At 41.5% G+C, this 20,965-nt stretch overlaps 1 protein-coding gene across 5 annotated transcripts in view; it reads right to left on the bottom strand.

The window, feature by feature from the left end:
* The window catches only part of PACS2 (phosphofurin acidic cluster sorting protein 2), a 410,192-nt gene that overhangs the window by 341,951 nt on the left and 47,276 nt on the right, over positions 1-20,965 (bottom strand). For all 5 annotated transcript variants that reach the window (XM_075192154.1, XM_075192150.1, XM_075192151.1 and 2 more), the window contains exon 2: positions 9,989-10,076. In XM_075192154.1, coding sequence (XP_075048255.1) covers positions 9,989-10,076 — 88 coding nt within the window. The remainder of the gene's footprint in view (positions 1-9,988; positions 10,077-20,965) is intronic.

Here is a 20,965-nt window from a genome sequence, read left to right as displayed (position 1 = left end):
GTCACCACCAGGCTCCTTCACAGTCTCACAAAACAATTTACATCTGGATAGTTGGACAAGCTGCAGCAGTGCCTCTTTACTGGTGAATAGGTGGTTCCTCCTGAACTCTTAATGTGACTGGATAATTTCTAAATAACTCATGGCATAAATTTATCTAAAGGAAATAGCACAGGGCGCTTACTTATATAATTGCAAATGTACTTATTTTTGATATTGTGAGTATTTTGGTAAAGGAAATATCTTCATTTCTGAGACCAGGTGAGGAAATTCATTTCTTTCTTTAACTTTGCTAGAGAAAATGCATTATTTCTGAGGCATATACCTGATGCAATACGCATCTATTGAGGAAGTCTTGTGAATTTTGGTGTAAGGAAATGACTTGTTTGGGGTTTTGTAACTTTTCTTTAGGGAATTCTCAAGTGGAGCAAATGTGTATTCTGCAACTCTCTGAAGAAAAAGGACCCATGTTAATTTCATGTAAATTAGACCTTTTGATGTGTGATGTCCAAACACACCTGGAGGCACAGGGAGGATTAATTAGACTTGCTGTTAGATTTCCACTGTGTCTAAAACAAGATGCAGGAAATCACAGCAAGTTTTAGTATATCACAGATAAGTGTAAATACTGTTAGCTTTGAATTGCATGTAAACCCATGTTTGGGTGAACACTTTGCATCCTGATACTAAAAATAGCTCAGACCTCAGGGGGCTGGTTTACCCTGTGAGGCGGTGTCTAAAACGGTTTAAAAAAAGCACCATTTTGTACTGAAAGTTGTTCTTGTTTCATATGATCTGCTCATTGGTACCTTTAACCAGTGTGAGACCAAACAAAAATTTTGTTTTAAAGACCTGCTTGGAAACATCTTCCAATATTGCTGTATTCCTGTGACCTACAGATTAGACCCAACTCTAACCCGTGCCCGGCTGTTTCTGATGTTTGGACCCTGCTTTCCGGTACCACCGCTCTGCCCGCTACCAAGTTTGCTCAATGTTAATTGAAATTACTTTAGCCAAATTGCTGACTTCGACACCTGTTCATTGGTACCTTCAACCAGGGTGAGCAAATAAACATCACTCGCTTCAAAGACCTGCTTGAAAATGTCTTCCATGCTGAAAATCCTGTTACTTACAGATTAGACTCAAAATCTAATCTGTTTCCGGCTGTCTGAGGTTTGGACTCGGCTTCCCAGCACCACCGCTCTGCCTGCTACCTATCAGTTCTGGCCAGTGTGATAGGCCAGAGGGATCCATCCACAGCAACCCTGATCCATAGGAAGAGGTCACGGGTAGCAGCCCAGATACACTAGTAACAGGGTACAATGTCAGTGATCCAGGATGGACCACCTACGCCACCCTGACTGTTGTTGCTGGGAACCGGTTGGGCTTAATTTGCCACCGTTCCCTTTCCCAATCCCAAAACCGCCCTCTTGCTGCAGTAGGAGGGGCTTACAAATGCTGCCACCACTGGACTCCTATACCAGCATCCAGAACCGGGTTTCTTCTGGGTAACTGCCGCTGCTCGTTGCTGGTGTACCTGGGCTGGTACTCCTGACCTCTTGGATCAGGGATGCTGTGGATAGATCCCCCCTGGCCTATCACACCGACCAGGGCTGCGGCGCAGCAGGCAGAGCGGTGGTACCAGAAAAGCTGGGTTCAAACCTCAGGACAGCCGGAAATGGATACGATTTTGGGTCTAATCTGTAGGTCACAGAAAAACAGTAATATTGGAAGAGGTTTCCAAACAGGTCTTTGAAGCAAGATGTTTATTTGCTCTCACTGGTTAAAAAGGTACCAGTGCCACGGTCAGATGAAAATCAGAAGAACACGTTTTCAATACAAGCCAGTGCCTTTTATACAGTTTAGACACAAGCTATTTTTAGAATCAGGATGTAACCTGTTTACACAAACATGGATTTACATGCATTGCATAGCCAACAATATTTACTCTTATCTATGAAATTCTAGAGATGCTGTGATGTCATGCATCACATGCTGTTCACGATGTTCAGAAAGGTTTGAACACTGACTAATGTCCACACAGTAACAACCCCCTGCTGGGCCTTTGGCCAGAGCAGGTATTTCCTACCATCAGACTCCCTTCCCATAGGCCTAACTGGAGGTTTCCATTAGCAACCTTACAAACACCAACAATGACACTTCCATACAAAACACATCCCCATCCACAAAGGCTCACTGTGTCAGATATACACATCAGAAAGAATGCATTTGCTTTAGAAAGGTAAAAAATAGAACAACAAAATTTCTACCCTGGTCTCAGAAATAACGATTTCCTATCTCAAAATATACACATTATCCACAATAAGTGCATGTCTATCACTCTTGACCCAGGTGTAGCCCTCCTACATATATATCAGTCCGTGATCCCTAGACATAATCGCTATCTATTTAGGACACAAACTAATAGCTGCTAGAGCAGCGATAGCTCAGAACTGGAAGTCCCCCACCCCCCCCCCCCAGCATCATTAAAGTTGTGTCTAAAATCCAATATAGTTTTGAGATGGAGACAACGGATGTGCCCTATACAGCATCCGCCTCCGATCCAATCATCAAATGGTTTAGCTGGCATGAATATATCACAGAGTGCGTGTTGCCTCAAATCCGTCACACTCTCCCTCTCCAGCAGCCCTCATAGAGGAACCCCAACCTAATGAACAAGTTCTGTCTGTGTGATATTTGAGCTGCTTAGGTCTTAATGTGTCCCCCTTTGGCGTGCTACAAGAAATACACATTAGTCTGTCTTACTTCTGCTTTTCAAAATAATGTGTATGTTATAAGAATGCTGTCTTAATGGAGTGACCCTCCCTCCCCCCCTGCATGGGGGTTTCCCCCTTTTGTTTGTTCCTTCATTTGTATTTGTTGCCTTTTTTTACTGTACCCCATTTAACTTCGAAAGACTCAATAAAAATTTATTGAAGTAAATAAGCGCCCTGCGCCATTTCCTTTAAATACATTTATACCAGAAGTTATTTAGAAGTGATCCAGTCACACTCCTCCCCCCCTTGTCCATGCGGCAACCAGCGTGCCATGTCCAAACTACTTGGCTCCTGGTCCCCTGTTTCCTAGGGTTAACAGAGGTGACCCGAAGGTTCTGGCTCTTCCCGCCGAGACAAGCCATCTGCATTGCTGTGAGCCTTTCCTTGCTTGTGAATTATGACAAAAGTCATATCTGAAGTGCAAGGCTCCAGCGCAAAGAACGGTCATTTTCCCCTGAGGTGTGTTGTAGTCACTTTAAAGGATTATGATCAGTCACCACAGTAAAATGTCGTCCATACAAATAAAGGTTGTAGTTTTTTCACTGTCCACACAATTGCCAAACATTCCTTCTTCATTGTGGCATACCCCAACTCCCGATTTAGTTTTCTGCTCAAATAGGCCACAGGGTGCTCCTGCCCATCTGGCCCCAGCTGGCTAAGTACTGCTCCCAGTCCATACTGTGATGCATCATTTTGCACAATAAAGTTCTTGTCATAATTAGGCACCAACAGTACTGGAGCATGAACCAGGGCTTCCTTTAATGACTGAAATGCCAGCTCACAAGCGGGTGTCAAGTCAACTACTTTGGGGAGTTTATTCTTAGTGAGATCTGTTAGGGGCTTTGCTACAGTAATAAAGTTTAGGACGAAACGTCAGTAGTAGCCTGAGGTCCCTAAGAAGGCCTGTACTTGTCTTTGGGTTGTGGGCCGGGGCCAGTCTCGGATTGCCTCTACTTTAGCTGGTTCTGGCTTAACCCTACCTCCCCCAACACGATGACCCAGGTACTGCACCTATGACATCCCCATTTGACACTTGTCTGCTCTGATGGTCAGACCTGCCCAATACATTTTCTCCCAACACTTGCCCTACATGTTTCAGATGGACTTTCCAGGATTTACTGAAACGGCAATGTCATCCAAGTACACCTGAGCAAAGCCTTTACACCCTTCGAGCAGGTAATCAACCACATGCTGGAAGGTGGCTGGCGCATTCTTCATCTCAAATGGCATGGACTTAAACTCGAACAGGCCAGAGAGGGTGATGAATGCCGACCGTTCCTGAGCCTCGGGGGTCAGCAGTATCTCCCAATACCCTTGCTAAAATCAAAGGTGGAAATATACTTTGCCCCAGCTAACTCGCCTAACAGAGCATCAATTCGGGGCGGGGAATAGGCATCAGACACGGTCACCTCGTTCCACCAGCTGTAGTCTACGCAAAACCGCGTTTCGTCCTTCTTGGCAACCAATACAACGGAGGACGCCAACGGACTATGCGATTCTGGCATCACCCCTAGCTCAAGCAATTCCTGTACCTCCTTGTATATACTTTATTTGGCCTCTGGTGAGATTCGATAAGCAGGTGGCCTACTGGCCTATGCTCACCAGTGTTCACATGGTGCATCGCCAAGGAAGGGAGAACGGGCTTCGTACTGAACCGAGTCGCAAAGGGCCACAACACAGCCTTAAGCTGCTCCCTCTTGCGGGCACAACTACTCATCCCAGCTTACTTCCTCTAACACCACCTTCCTCTCTGGCATCCGCGAGGAGGTCAGGTAGTGGGTCACTTTCTGGTTCCTCAGACGGTAAGCAGCAAACCGCTGCTACCGACTCCACACGCTCGTGGTATGCCTTCAAAATATTTACGTGGCAGGTCCGCTGCCACCTACAGTCGCTATAAAAAGACACCACCTAACTGCTGTCACTCAGGCCTTTTGAGACTGTGTAAGGTGCAGCCCAGGCAGCCTGGAGCTTGTTCTGGTGCGTGGGCATCAGAACACGGACCTTCTACCCTACCTCAAACACTCATGCATCCGGATCATACAAAGTCTTCTGTTACACCTGCGCTTCCTCTAGGTTAGCCTTCGCTAGCCCCATGATATTCTCTAAGCGATCTGAGCTTCAACACATACTCCACCACAGACACATCCTGGGTGGGTAGCTCCCCTTTCCGAAGACTCTTGGAACAGGTCAAGAGGCCCACGGACTCCACGGCCATATAGTAGTTCAAAGGGGGAGAAACCGGTAGACTCCAGCAGCACCTCCGATAAGCAAACAGGAGGTGCGGCAGGTAGTGTTCCCAGTCCCCCCCCTTCCCTCCGAAGTTACAAATGTCCGTACCATGTGCTTCAGAGTGCCAATGAACCGCTCGCACAGTCCGTTAGTCTGGGGATGGTAGGGGGCAGTACGGAGTTGCCGCACTCTGCCCAGAGACACTGAACCAGTTCAGTCATGAACTGTGTGTCCTTTGATGGGTTAGAATTTCACTAGGGAACCCTACTCTGCTAAATACTCCTAGCATCGCATCTGCTACCTTTTCTGCAGTTATGGAGGACAGAGCTACAGCCTCTGGATACCAGCTAGCGTAGTCCACCACGGTTAGGATGCATCTCTTCCCCGATCTACTGGGCATAGGCAGGGGACCTACTATGTTCACAGCCACTCGCTAAAAATGTTCCCCATATATTGGCAAGGACCTGAGGGGAGCATGAGCACTGGGGCGCCCAAGACGCTGACACACATCACAGGACTTACAGTAGGCCCGGACGTCATCCGACATTTCAGGCGAGAAAAGTTCTGTGTCAGGCGCTTCAGTGTACAGTCTCTTCCTTGGTGGTGTCCCGCCATAGGGATTTCATGGGCAACTGACCATTGCGCCCGAAAGCCCCGTAGTACCACCAGTTGAACTTGTTCCCAGACTGGTCTATTCCCATCTACATGGTACAACAACCCTTTACGCACTCCCCACCTCCACCGCTGGAAGGCTGCCGCCAGCTTGGCGCCTCATGCCTTCCAGTGAGGAATCAGAGAGCTGGGCTGCCCTGAACTCTTCCCTGCGGCCCTCACCATCATCTAAGTCAGGACACGCTGCAGGGGGGGGGAGGGGCTGTATGTTGGGGTGACTAGAGTCAGTCAAAGGGGGGGTCACTGTGGTCTGCTATACTCGCTGCTGGAGCTGGCATACTGCTAGGGGCAGGAGCATCATCAGGTTGGCAAGAGACAACATCCTCTGCGTTGCTAGGGGACGTAGTCTTTCCAGAGGCAAATGACTGGCTGTTTCCTGAAGAAATAACAGATGTGGTCTTTTCCTCTGGGCTTGGTTGTGCAGGTGTAGATCCTGAAGACTGTGGCTTAGCGGCTTATCTTCAGGTAATAGAGTTGAGAAATGCGTTCACAATTCCACCCCCAACATCGTTGCCCAAAATCACATCAGTTGAGAGGCCATCCATAATGGCAACATCACGCAACTCCTGGCCATCTCCCCAGTCCAGATACACTCTTGCTACAGACACTTCCTTCTCCAGTCCATCTGCCACAGTAACTTTGGCAGTGCGATCCTGCAATACTGCAGCAGGATCAATAAGATGGGGAATCACAACAGTAATTGAGGCCCCCCAGAGTCTCAGTCCCTCACCTTGCAGGGGTCCCACTTGGACTGGCTGCAGGTTCCTCCACATGTTTTTGGGGGGTCTTTTTGTACACACAAGTGGCTCTCTCTGCTGAGTCACCTTCAGACACGCCACACTCAACTGGGCTGGCAGGGGTGGAAACAGTCTCGAATGGCTCACCTTCGCCAGTTAAGCAAGTCAGCCGGGCCCCAGGACTCTTGAATAGGGGCACGAGTCTGGGGTGCTGGGGCTGTGGGACCGTCCATCATTAGGGGACCGGTTTTCCCACAGTTGCAGCACTTCCTCTCCAGCATGGGTTCCGATGGTCTGTGATAACTCCTTCGGACAGGGCGGGGCGGTGGCTGGCGAGTAGTACCCGTAGGGTTAGGTTTTGCTTTTGGGGGTGAGTAGAAGAGGGGTTTCCCCCTGATTGTACAAGTCCTTTGGGGTTGGCTGTTAACCTGGCGCTTCTGCCAGTGTGGCCTCACTGCCACATACTGATCCGCCAGCTGGGCCGCTTTTTCTAGGGTTGCTGAGCTACGGTCCAATACCCACTCCTTCACCACTGGCGCGCAGCGGTGGTGAAATTGCTCTCTGCAAATTAAGTCCACTAATTCTTCCCAGAACTTGGCGTCAGATCCATTAATCCATCTTATTGCCAATTGCCGCAACTGGTTTGCAAATTCCTCATAGCTAATATGGGTGCTTTTAGCAAAGTCACAAAATTCCTGCTGGTAGGTCTCCGGGGTAATACCATAGCACTTAAGAAGGGCCCGTTTTACCACATCGTAGTCCGCACAGTCCTCTGGGGCCACTCTGCGATAAGATTCCACTGCACAACCTTGTAGAGTGGGCACCAGATACTTACCCACTCCTGTTTGGGCAAGGCATGGAGGCTACAAGATATTTGAAATACCTGCAAATGTCCATCAATATCTCCAAAGTTTGGTAAAGTGAAGAGATCCCAATTTGGGCACAGCAGATGACGGTTCACGGGCTGCTGCAGGAGGTGGTGCCCACCGATTGCCCCACAACTTGATAAGTACCGGGGGTAGAAGCAGAAAGGAGGGGAGGCAGAACACGAGATGGATAGTAAAGAAGGAACAAGACAGAAAAAAGACAAAGAAAAAGAAAGAGGAATGAGAAAAGTACCACACCTAGGCACAATGATAGTGTATACCTTAGACAAGGCATCAGGTATGTGCGAGTCCAGTGGGCATATGGACAGTGGAAAAGTGACAGATCTCCACTAATTGGAGATGGAAAGGTAGAAAAACTAACTAACAAGAGTAACATTGTAACTAGACTAAGAAACAGATAGTGCATATAAACATAGAAGACAAACCAGAAGGTGCCATATTATAAACACAATTAGATGATCCTGATTGTAAGGGAATGGCGAGATGAGCATCGGAGATCAAATTGAGGGAAAGGAGAGACAGACATTGCTGGATGGCAATAACACTATAATTTAAAAGGAAGGACAGGTGGTATAGAAACCAGGCTTCAGGTCCTGTGGAAACCACTAAAAGTCCAAGTGCACATACTCGTTTGGAGGATGACAGAGACACTTTAAAGTGGTGAATCGATCTGCGTGGATACTAGAAACAGCCATAAATACAGTTTCCTGCATCATATGCTCCTGGGTAAGTATATCCTGCTTGGTTGATAGCGCTTTTATATGGCGAAGGATTTCCTGTAGGCCAGTGCTGCTGTCCTAAAGAGTCAGAGGCTGCCATTGGCTCCGGGGGGGATCCATCGCTGACAGGAGATTTCGGAGGGGGGCAGCTTTAAGGTGGATTCCTATCGGTGGAGGCCAGAGAGACTTTAACGAAATATCGCATATCAGCCCATGATGGGAAGATTCTACCTTGTTCAGTCTCATTTTTAGATGCAGGTATAGAAGAATTGCTGATCACCGGCCACAAGTCATAATGGGGGTTAGTGATTTCATAGTGATGAAAATCTGGAGGCGTTGAGCTTGCAGATGACATAAATAACGGGTTAGGAGACCCCAGATTCACTGATTCGGATCAAATCGGGAAATTTAAATGTGGCAATGAGAAAAAATGCTTTATTTGTATTGTATAGTCACTCAAAGATAGTACTGTAATACAGTCGGCCACCAGATGGCAGTGTGGTCCTACGTTCCAGACAATACAAGCAGACATACACTGCTCTCAATACTGGTTAGCAATAGGAGTATGCTGTGGAGAGGGATGGTGAAGCAACACACCTTTGAGTTTGGATGCTGGGTTTTAAAATGTCTATAGAAGTGGAGTTAGCGCTTACCAGTCAGAACAGAGGGCACATATCAGGTAGTAGCACCACTCAGTACACAAAGATGGTGACAGCCTTTTCAGACAGAACACCTCCAATTAACCCAACAGTAGCCCCCTTTGCCAGATGTGCAGATCACTGCATGGAGACTAATATCCAGCATCCAGACCTGAACAACCTGTCAGCAGCAGTTCTTGTGTCTTGCACACACTAAAGAGATCACCGGATGTGCAGTATCGGGCGGCCACTGTTCTGAACCACAAGAGTTTCAAGTATGTATTCTGCACTGATGCATCTTATTTTCCCAAAAAGATAAAATAATTGTATTGGATCTATCATATGGAACGCTTGGAACTTAGGGTTTCTGAATAAGATTACATTCTGTAATTTGGAGCACTAGGCACCAAAATATAGTACATTACTTCCCTTTTTGTTTCTGGTTATTAGAACTTTATGGATTTTATGGTAAATTCTGAATGGCAAAGACCAAATGAACCTGTGTGAGATTCAGAGAAAACATTGCTGGTGTTCAGATCCAATAATTTAGACCATTCACTAATGAATGGATTTGTGCAGTATGGCCATAAAAGTTTGCAGTAGATTAATGTACAACCTGGTCATTTGCTAGAATGCAACCAAAACACATTGTGTGGCATGCGATAAGCTGGGTACATACTACAGAACATTTCTCCTAAAGCGATATCTAACGATTTTACAAACAACTGAAAGTCCTGAACACAGTTCATGTGCACAAACACAATTTTACACGATTTACCTTCAGATCTGTCCTCTTCATGTCATAACCATCTGCTGAAAAGACTGTGACTCTAAACTCTATGGAGATCTGCCTACACTGCTGGTCATGAGAGCAAACACTTCCGAATTTGTCCGACATAGTTCCATTGTTTATAGAGATTTGTAATCTGGTTATAAAATCAATTGAAACGATACGATGTGCTTTGGTATGACAAAATATTATCGTAGGAGCGTACACACACTAATGCGATATCAGACCTAACAGTCTATCGTGTAATTTGCACGGTAATCTGATTAAAAACCTGTAGTGTGTACCCAGCTTTAGTCTCTCTGTCCTTGGGCAATCCCTGCTTAAGTCTTAGATTTAGAGGAGACCAGTGTATAAAGTTTGAGATGGTTGATGGAGACCATGAAATTGTAAATGTCTAAAGTAAGTCCAAATACGTAGATAGCACAAATAATAGCAAAGAACATGCAAAAATGACAGTGTGGCAAAACCTCAACCTCTCATTAAATATACAAGATTACAAGGTCAAAATTAATGAATATATATCACACGAGATGTTCACTTACCTGCATTTTAACAGCAATTACTACTGAAATAAGTTCTTTATCTAGTTCCTTCACAACAAGCAGCTTCTTTAAAGTAAGACTACAGAGCCTGGAAAAAATAAGAAACTATGTTAAGAAAAACAAAAAAGGATAGTAAGACTTTTTCTATCAGTGTCAGAATTACCAAAAAGCTCTACAACGGTTTGGAAATTAATCAAATAAAAAAAAAAAGAGGGGGAAGATTACATCTCATTAAAGCAACCAAACTAATGCTAAATAGTAATAATTATATGGTGCAGCAAGTAAAGCCTCAAACAATTATTCCATAGTTTGGTATTCTGATAAAGTAAATGACTGATAAACATGACACATGCCAAGAGCAGCCACAATGCATTAGCAACTAGTAGCAATTTGTCACCTACAATGTATTAAAAAAGAAATGGCTCTTCTGCCCAAAAAAACAAAAGCCACACACATTCATTTGCTTGCAATTCACATGCTTATTTGTTTTGAATATTCTTTAAAACAAAAAACAACGTTTTAGAGATATATCCAACTGGACAAGATACACTTTCAAAAAAGATGCAACATTTTATCTAGGAGTTTCACCAACTACAGAAGGGAGCTTTTACTTGAAAGGGCTTGAAACATCAAAGGGGATATTCCACACTAAACTACCGCACAAATAGTCAGGGTACACCACCTGGCAAAGTCCAGCGCCAAAGTAGCAGCAGTGTATATTTATTAAACAGAATTAAAATTAAATTGGTGTGTGTGGACGTTGCGCTGCAGGTTAGGATAAAAAAGTGTGTGTAAATATAAAAGAGAAGATTCAATAAGATAAAAGTGTTCCTACTTCTCTGGCGGTCCAGAAGGCTTCTGCTGCCACTCCGGTCCACTGCTGTGACTGAGGTGGACCAGTGGGGGCTGCAGGAGCAGCTCCTGGATAAAGTGGGAGCCAGGAGCACCCTGGATGTGAACCTCTTGGTTGAACCTAGCATCTATATGTTAATGCTTACCCGCTACCCAGCGGTCCTGATTTTTAGTAAGTGGTCAGGAGGTACCAGCCACCAACAGCAAAGGGACAATGCAGCAGCTATACCAGCTACCCAGAAGTAAGAAGTTCCAGATGCCAGTGATGGAGCCAGGTGGTGGCAGTATTATCCTCCTACAACTATTGCACAGCTGGCATTCGCAGTCTGGGAGTGTCTAGTGGCAAGTGACACCAGTAAGAGTTGTAAGTAACAGTCGATTACAAATGATAATGGTAAGGTCCCTCTTCCAAGGACAGCCCAAAGACCGGGTGGAAAAGTAAGCCTATGCAGTCACATAGGGTTATCCAGATAAACAAATCCGTAAAATTTTCAAATTGTACACCTAGAAAAGGAGTTATGCAGATACCCATCACTCACTGATGTGATAGGACTCAGAAAAATTAGCAAGCAAGGTCTATTACAGGGATGAGCTGGGCCATTTTGAAGCAAAATTATCCCAGATTAAGAAGAAATATCCATATAGTCCTATGATTTCTTGATATCCGTGTAAGTACTTGTGCACCCAATTGATTAGAGCAGAGTAAGACTTCAGAGGTGGACAGAATAATGTAAAAATGTAGAAGTCAGTCAGGAGAACCAAGGAGCCTGTGAGAACTTTAAAGTTCCCTCATTTCAGGTAACAAAATTAATGTTCTTCCTTTGTGGATTGTATCCTAAAATTCCTTTGTAGGCTTGTTAATGTTTGGAAGACCACATTAAAATATTAGGAATGGGGTCTCAACCTAAATCATCCATTCAAACAAAGTTAATCCATATTCCAGATCCAAAACATAGGGTTGAATTCAGTCATCGATAATTAAAACACAGATTTTGGATGGTGTTGGTAAACTAAAAAGGGAAAGACAGATCTAGGAGAATGAATCAAGAAGTTTGCTGGAGAAGTCAATTAAAGACATTATGGGGCTTTCAGAAGACTTTAAATAAATAAAAATAGTTACAGAATGCTGTTAAAAAATGTAAACTCAGGCGCAAAAAGGACCAAAATAAATATAAAAAATATAAATAATGTCAAATTTTCATCACTATATAAGATTAGATAATAGATCTAGGCAGCTGTCAAAAGAAAAAAAATCCCAAACAAAAAAGAAACCTAAAATGTAGACAGCACTCTAAAGACTCTAATGAATGTGTTTTCAATATTATAGAACATTAGTCCAATACAGAGGGCAGAACCATAGGCTGCAAATAAGTATCAAATTAGTATTTTATTTAAACATATAAGAAATGAATATATAAAACAAAAATTACACCACCACTTGAAAAACACAAATAAACATTAATCATAAAAACATAATTCTAGAGCTCTATCTGCAACCCCAATACAGAACATTTACATAAAAAATACATATATTACATACTCTTGCTATAATAAATTCAATTGATTCAGTTGTTTAAATTGTTATCAATAGTCCAAATCAATCTTAAACTTAAATCAGGGCCACAGGAAAAAAAGATGTATGCAGTCTCTTTCAGAATCTTAACCATGCAATAAACGCTTGTTTATTCTCCGAATATCTGAGAAATGTACACTATAAAACACTCTTCTCCAATGGTGAATATGACCAAACGAGTATTTTCCTTCCATGACGCTGTTATATTATTAGTACAGTAGTTTTTCTTTCTAAAGGCCGTTTTGTAAAAGATTCATTCATATCCTAAACAGTAAGAAACCATGTTACCATGTAAATATTAGAGGAATAAGAACCGCACGCAATATTCTTTTTGGAATTTGTTTTGCTTTGGAAATATAAATTTCAAAAGAGTATTTTTATACTCCCGATTAATCCATTTCTTCGATTCCATCTGGGGGACACTGCTACCATGGGGTTGTGTGAGGGGAGTGGAGTTTGGCACTTACTTGTTAATGTATCATGCTGATAAACTCCTCCCCTCTACAACCCCCCTGTAGCCTCTTCAGTTTAAATATAAAGCCCCAAGGAAGTGGAGTCAACCAACCAGAGACCACACAGCAGAAGGGAGGGAACGCAGTGTCCCCCAGATGGAATCAGAGAAATGGATTTATCGTGAGTATAAAAATCTTCTTATCTCTGTATGGCTAGATCACATAGAAATAACATACTGTAGATATTTATTTTTAATTAGAGATGCAGTGCACAGCTGTACATCACTGCAAATGTACTCATTTTATATTGTATTGAATTTCTGTAAAGGAAATGTATTGATTTCTAATGTATTATGCCAGGTTAGGCAAAATCTGTTTTGCTGAAATGCTAAGTCTTCATCTCAGAAGTGACAAAAACATGATTTAGCCTGAATGCCCAGCAAGAGGTCATTACCCACCATCCTGTCTTCTTAAAAAGAAACAAACTACATAAATAACGCAACCAGAAATGTATTAAGGAAATTGATGTAAATGTTATTAAAGCTTAAAATTGGGATAAACCCTGACAACACGTCAGAAACTGTATAAAAAGAGCACCGTCTTTCCATGTAATGTGTCATTCCATCTGTAACTTTTTGGGAACCACTAGCACCTCAAACTAGCGTGTAAAAGTCCTTGCCAGGGCTTTTGAGCAATAGTCACTGCTTGAAGATTCTGCCTGCGACTACTGCCTGCTATGACAAACAGATAAGAGGTTAATCTTTAATGCGTTACCCGGCTGTCCTGTGTTGAACCCAGCGTCTGTGTCAATGCTCTGCCCTATACCCAGCAGTCCTGATCCAAAGTAAGCGGTCAGGGGGTACCAGTCAGCCGACAGCAAAGAGACACTGCAGCAGCTATACCAGCCACCCCAGAAGTGGTTCTAAATGCTGCAAAGGAGTCTAGTGGAAGCCAAATTCTCCTACAACTATTGCGCAGTTGACATTCGCAGGTGGCGAGCATCTGTTGGTAAGTTGACACCAGTAGGACTGGTCAGTAACAGTTGGTTACTGATGGTGAGGAAGAAACCCAGATAAACTGCCCAGGAAGAACATACCTCCTTTTCCTCTTTCCTCTACAGAAAGCCTATCCAGTCACAATCTAGTTTCACTGTGTACATTCCACCAATTTATTTATACCTATTAATCCTTGCTTTTTTTTCCCCCCCCCATTATCCCGGGTCACAATACAGCTCTGCAAGTCTCTGCTCTGAATAAAACTGAATACAGTAAGCAGCTTTGTACTATATCCTATAGTAACCAAAAATAAAACTGCGCCTGGAAATATGAAGATAAGGCTGATAAGCACAGAAAGACAGAAATATAAAGCAATGTATTTAGGAAGAGATGTAGAAGGGATAAGTAATTAAAATGTGAAAATGAAAAACTTCAAAAAAGGTCTGTTGTACAAGTGTGTGAACCTGGATTCCCAACTTGTTGGGACATCGACCTGTTTACAAGCATTATCCCCACAGTGTTGGTGTGTAAAGGGGACGAAAAGCAGCACTGTAGTGTAAGGCGGCTCTCTGAAAAATAGCCCGGCACATGGAGCATGTTGACCATAATGAGACTAAAATAGCCTGGGCCATGAAATTTCCCAAGCAGTTATAAGAAAGATGCATGCAATTTGCACATATTCAGAATAGAGACACCTTTGCACACAACTCTGAGGTGATAAGGATAGGACACGGTGTTCTGATTCCATGCAAACTACCAAAGAAAAAGTTTCCGAAAACTTTGTGCACTGTGCCGCTTGTCAAGGCTTGTTTGCAAGAAAATACCTATAGTGACATATGAAGACATGCAAGCTAAACCAAAGGGGAAACAAACCCAAACCTGACAAACAGTCCAGTCACTGTGTGCCTTTGATCACCCTGTTTCACTAGACATCAATTGTGGCTTTTGGAAACTCTTGAGCAACATGACCCAGATGACATTTTAATCACAGTCAAAAATGACAGATACATCCCAGCTCAGGTGACATGTTGGCAAACGAGTATATTCATCACAAGGTTTGAGAAATGGGCAAACTACTGTTACATTCCAGTAGAGCTATACTTTTGGAGAGGGTGGAAGACTTTACTACATGCAGGAAATTTGATGGGATGGTAGACACGGTGAAGCTGGTAGCTGGCTAAAACCAGGAGACACCCTCGCTGGCACTTAAAGTCAGGCATGGCTTGAAAAAAAAAATTCAAGCATTGTGGTGTGCAAAGCAATGATGAAGTGTGACAAAGCAGCAGTTGAAAATGCCTACAACTTCAGGAAGACCTATGAGACAAAATGGAACGACTACCTTGAAAACTCTTAAGGAATTTAAGTGGAAAGTACCTCAGCTCTTAACAGTCACTGAAGATGTGAAAAATCTGCACTTGTATCTCGATGAGAAACAGCAAGCATGATGTTACTGGATCACTGATAAATAACTTCTGGCATGAATTTGTTTAAGGGAAATAGTGCAGGGCGCTAATTTATATAAATTGCCAATGCACTTATTTTTACTATTGTATATATTCTGAGATAGGAAATCGTTATTTCTGAGACCAGGGTAGAAACTGGTCTTTCCTGTTTTCACCTTACTAAAGGATATGCCTTGTTTCTGATGCATATATCTGATACAATAGGCCTTTGTGGATGGAGGTCTTGTGTGTATTGTGATATATTTAGTATGGAAGTGTCATTGAAGGTTTCCACTAGCAGCCTTACTAATCCTAAACAATTAGGCATATGTGCAAGGGAGTGATAGCAGGAAGTGCTAACGAAGCCCGAAACCCGATCCTGGATACCGGTATAGGAGTCCAGTGGTGGCAGCCTTTGTAAGCCCCTCCTACTGCAGCAAGAGAGCACATTTGGCATAACGAAAGGGAACGGTGGCAAAGTAAGCCCAGCTGGTTCCCAGCAACAACAGACAGGGTGGCATAGGCGGTCCATCCTGTCACACATACCAAAAGCAATTTATCTATCAAGCCATCACTTAACAACTGGGCATTGCTTGCAAACGTCAACCTGGCACAGATGATCTTGTACAATCGAAGAAAAGGTGAAGTTTCCAAAATGCTGTTGACTACCTTCTCCTCAAGAGATACTTCGGATCACCACAAAGATATTGTCCTAGCACTTTCAGAGATTGAGAAGCACACTGATTTGAATTCGAAATACGGGGAGCATGAGGGAGAAAGGTTTCAATCCTGCAGACACGAGCAATGCAGAGCGTAATGAAACTTCTTGAAGACAAGCGTGAAAAATGTGGAGTGGCTACCCAAAGTCTATATGTTTGCCAGACTAGCTGCAATGCCAAATTTCATAGGCTCCAAAACCCCAAACAAGTTATTTCCCTACCACAAAATACACAAAAGACTTCCTAAACAAATACTTATTGCATCAGCTACATATCTCAGAAATAATGAATTCCTCTAGCAAACACACAAAACGAATGTCCTTCCCTGGTCTCAGAAATAAAGATATTTCCCTTACCAACATACACAAAATCTCAAAAATAAGTAATTTTGTAATTATATAAATAAGCCATTTCCTTTAAATAAATTCATACCATTAGTATTTTCCAGTGATCCAGTAAATATATATTATGTACACACACACACACATATATATACACACACCTTTAAATTAAAATTCCATTAAATACATTTTTAACATCACGTAGCACTGGGGGATTAACGCATTTGGCACAGCGGCATCAGGTATTGACCCATTCGATACTAGGGCAGCCATCTTAACCACGTTGGGAGGTGTTCACCGGTAAGAGCCATTTTCTAAAAAAAAAGGTGGCTAGTTTGTCAATATTATGTCCCTTAAAAGTCACAATATATTCTAGGTTTACTAATCTTTTAGCAAAGAGCATTTTCATTTTTATAGTTAGCTCAACCTTGCAGAATCCAATAAGAGTCAATAATTATAGCACATTTACAATCAGTTAAATTGTCCAAACTTTATAAGATTTTATATGTTTAGCCCCTTTAATGTATAAAAAGATTCTTTTCACTTAATTTTTAAATAAGTGTCAAGTTTTCAGTATAGTTTCTCGAAAAACTCTGTATACTTTTTAAACATGCCTAGAAATTCACAGACCTACAATTGCATTCATTTATACTGCACAGAAAAAGCAGATCAGTAAAAACACTAAACAATCCAATGTTCTCAAGTAGAACAATGTAACAAGGCCTTTCTTTATTAGTTTGTAAAGCCAGCAACACAATGTGATATGCAGGTCCCAAACAATCACACTTTCTCAAAAAAACAAAAGACAAGAGGAAAAAAGGAGTTTTTGTCCTCCTAACATTCTGTCAGCTACATCATTCAGATGTTTTTCATTCTTTTGGAATGTATAAAAAAAAGCAGCTGGTAAATTAGCATGTTATGCAACTAATGATCCAAAAGGTAACAAGTACCAAAATAAAATAAAATACAAGTATTCTTTAACATTTAAAACTATATAGAGATAGGAGAGATGCCAATTACTTTTGAATATATATATATATATATACATATATATATATATATATATATATATACACATATATATATATATATATATATATATATATATATATATATATACACATATACATATATATACACATATATATATATATATATACACATATACATATATATATACACATATACATATATACATACATATATATATATATACATACATATATATATATACATACATATATATATATACATACATATATATATATATATACACATATATATATATACACATATATATATATACACATATATATATATACACATATATATATATACACATATATATATATACACATATATATATATACACATATATATATATACACATATATATATATATATATATATACACATACATATACATATACATATACATATACACACACAATTTTGCAATTTACAGACCAATACTGATAATATGAAAAAAAGATATAACCAAAGAAACAATTACAAAGAAATAAGGCAAATTAAAACAAAAGGAAAGTATGTGTGACAATATAATCATTTCACTTAACACAGGTATTTATTTGCAGCACCAATGTGTTTCTTTGCAGTGAACCTGAGCAGCTATGTAAAGCTGGGTACACACTACAGAATTTTCCACCAACTTTTTATGCCGATCGATTTTACATGCGATCGATGGTCCGATCGCTCGGTCCATGGACTGCATACACACTAGCCTTGTTTTAGAAGATAAAGGTTAGAGCGGACTTCCCTTTAGCGACTTTTTACAGCCATGTTGTCGTGAGCAATGATTGCAATTTCGTACACATCGGTCATAAGTTTATACACACTACACAACGGAAACGAGATTGGAACAAAAATATTAAACGGTACGAACAAACAAATGAGGCGACAATCATCCATTTGGCCAGACTTTCGACCATCGTGTCACTACACACACTGACCCAACTTTTGAACGAGCAGTCTTAGGTCGGCTGGTTGAGCCGATTATTGGACGAAAACCGTGTAGTATGTACCTAGCTTTACACAGCCAATGGAGCACATGAATCACCAGGGTGAGCCGGAGCACTTTGTTTTAACTACGGGCTTGTGTTAAATGTATATTTATATAAAATACATTTACACTACTGGTGCTTAATCCAGACTCTTAACCCTTTAAGCACAAGATTGAAAATAATGAAGATTCCTTGACGGGTTTCTCAGTCATCAGAAGAAAACAAAAGTGAACTCTTTATGATTTCCAGTCTTGAGTCTTTCACCTTGGAGATTTCAATTTGATCACGCTTTTGAGCTCTGTGAACAAAGCAATTTAGACCAGACAATAAACGGAGTGGCAAGACTGATACCAGGGAACCTGTGCGCTACATTAACTAAAATGATCCTTTTTGCATTTCCTTAAGACTGTATTTACCACAAAAGAACATCAGTTTGGTATCTTAAGAATCCAAATTATTGTTGCAACATTTTAATTGTGTGTCAAGCATACTAAAAGGGTTCGGCCTTTAAATACTATATGGTGAATTATTGGCATCATATATAAGTGATTGTATTTACTTTCTTGACAAGTACCACAAAATAAAATATACAAGACAGAATGGACCGCCTGTGCCACCCCGTCTGTTGCTGGAAACCGGCAGGTCTTACTTTGCCACCGTTCCCTTTTGTTATCCCAAATGCGCCTTTTCTGGGTAACAGACGCTGCTAGTGTACCCCCTAGTCGGTACCCCTGACCACTTATTATGGATCAGGGTTGCTGTGGATGGATCCCCCCTTCCCAGAGCGGTGGTGCTGGGAAGCCGAGTCCAAACCTCAGACAGCCGAAAACAGATTAGATTTTGAGTCTAATCTGTAAGTAACAGGATTTTCAGCATGGAAGACGTTTTCAAGCAGGTCTTTGAAGCGATTGATGTTTATTTGCTCACCCTGGTTGAAGGTACCAATGAGCAGGTGTCGAAGTCAGCAATTTGGATAAAGTCATTTCAATTAACATCGAGCAAACTTAGTTGTCTTTGTCTGAAATTATGCGTAGAGCATGCTACGGCATGGAGGGTGTATCCAGTCGCAAAACGTGGCAACAACAGGTTTTACACTTTTACACACATTCACACGAACATAAACATTTGCAATTAGTACACATTATTAGTAGTTGCAACACAGTTATGTCTAAATATAGCAGTATTTATGTTTAGTATTATAAGTTATATACATGTCAGTGAAATCAAAGGTTCATGTTGCAGGAACTATGTCATGTTTAGTATAATTTTAATCCCCTATTCATCAGAAGTTGTCTGATTCATTTGCCGAAGAGATTGCGCACACTAGTTAGCGATGTTAGGGAATAAATGTTTAAAGTGATACTGACTGTATAATGCAAATAGACTAGTTGAAACTGGATTCTTGGTGGGAAAAATCGGAGTGCATCCCCTGGAGAGCTGACCCCCACCTTCTGATATTTTGGTTTGAACTGGCCTATGACCTGCAGTACACTGGACCTTCCTAAAGCCTGGACCAATAGAGGCAAGCCACATCATCTGCATTGTTTTACTGTATTCACCAACTGCATATAAGCAGGGGCTCTGGACTTAGTGGACAGTCTTCTTGACCACAGCCTTCAGACCTGAATGACTGTACACTGGATCCAGAGTGCCTGCGATAAGTAACGGCTGTACTTGTTTTATTTTGCATGGTTATTCTGCTACTTTTGGCTATTAAATTACTTTGTGCTTTGGAACCACACATCAGAAATCGACAATCGTTATTGGATAGCGAATAAATGTGCATAACACAGGTCAGATGAAACAAGAACAATTTTCAATACAAAACAGTGTTTTGTTTTTTTTTATACAGTTTTGGACACAGCCTCACAGGGTAAGCCAGCCCCCTGAGGTCTGAGCTATTTTTAGAATCAGGATGCAATTTGTTTACCCAAACATTGATTTACATGCCATGCAAAGCTAACAATATTTACACTTATCTGTGATATCCTAAAACTTGCTGCAATTTCCTGAATCTTGTTTTAGACACAGTAAATCTAATAAACATTCCTGTGCCTTCAGGTGCTGGACCTTCACATCAAAAGGTCTGATTAACATCGGTCCTTTTTTTAGGCAGCTGCAGAATACACATTCCCAAAGAAAAGTTACAAAGCCCCAAACAAGTCATTTCCCTACCAAAATATACAAAAGTCTTCCTCAACAAAGGCTTATTGCATCCGGTATATCCCTCATAAATAATGCATTTCATCTAGTAAAGTTAAAACAAAAAAATGAATGTCCTCCCCTGGTCTCAGAAATTTCCTTTACCAAAATACACACAATATCAAAAATAAGTACAGTTGCAATTATATAAATAAGCGATCTGCATTATTTCCTTTAAATACATTTATACCATAAGTTATTTACAAGTGATCCAGTCACAATGACTAATCTCGCACTTGCTGTTTTTGACACTTTCAGTTCTTCCAATATAATCATGCCTAAAATGATATCAGGCCCTGTCTCAGAGTCCCCAAGCTGTTTTGTTGCATTAAGAAAAAAATATATAATACGAGTTTAGGCTTATTGCGGTTATGATTGAT

Source organism: Mixophyes fleayi, chromosome 12 (assembly GCF_038048845.1).
Source record: "Mixophyes fleayi isolate aMixFle1 chromosome 12, aMixFle1.hap1, whole genome shotgun sequence".
In the NCBI taxonomy this organism is placed as follows: domain Eukaryota; kingdom Metazoa; phylum Chordata; class Amphibia; order Anura; family Limnodynastidae; genus Mixophyes; species Mixophyes fleayi.
The sequence above is the reverse complement of the archived record's forward strand: the minus strand, read 5'-3'. Positions and strand labels throughout refer to the sequence as shown.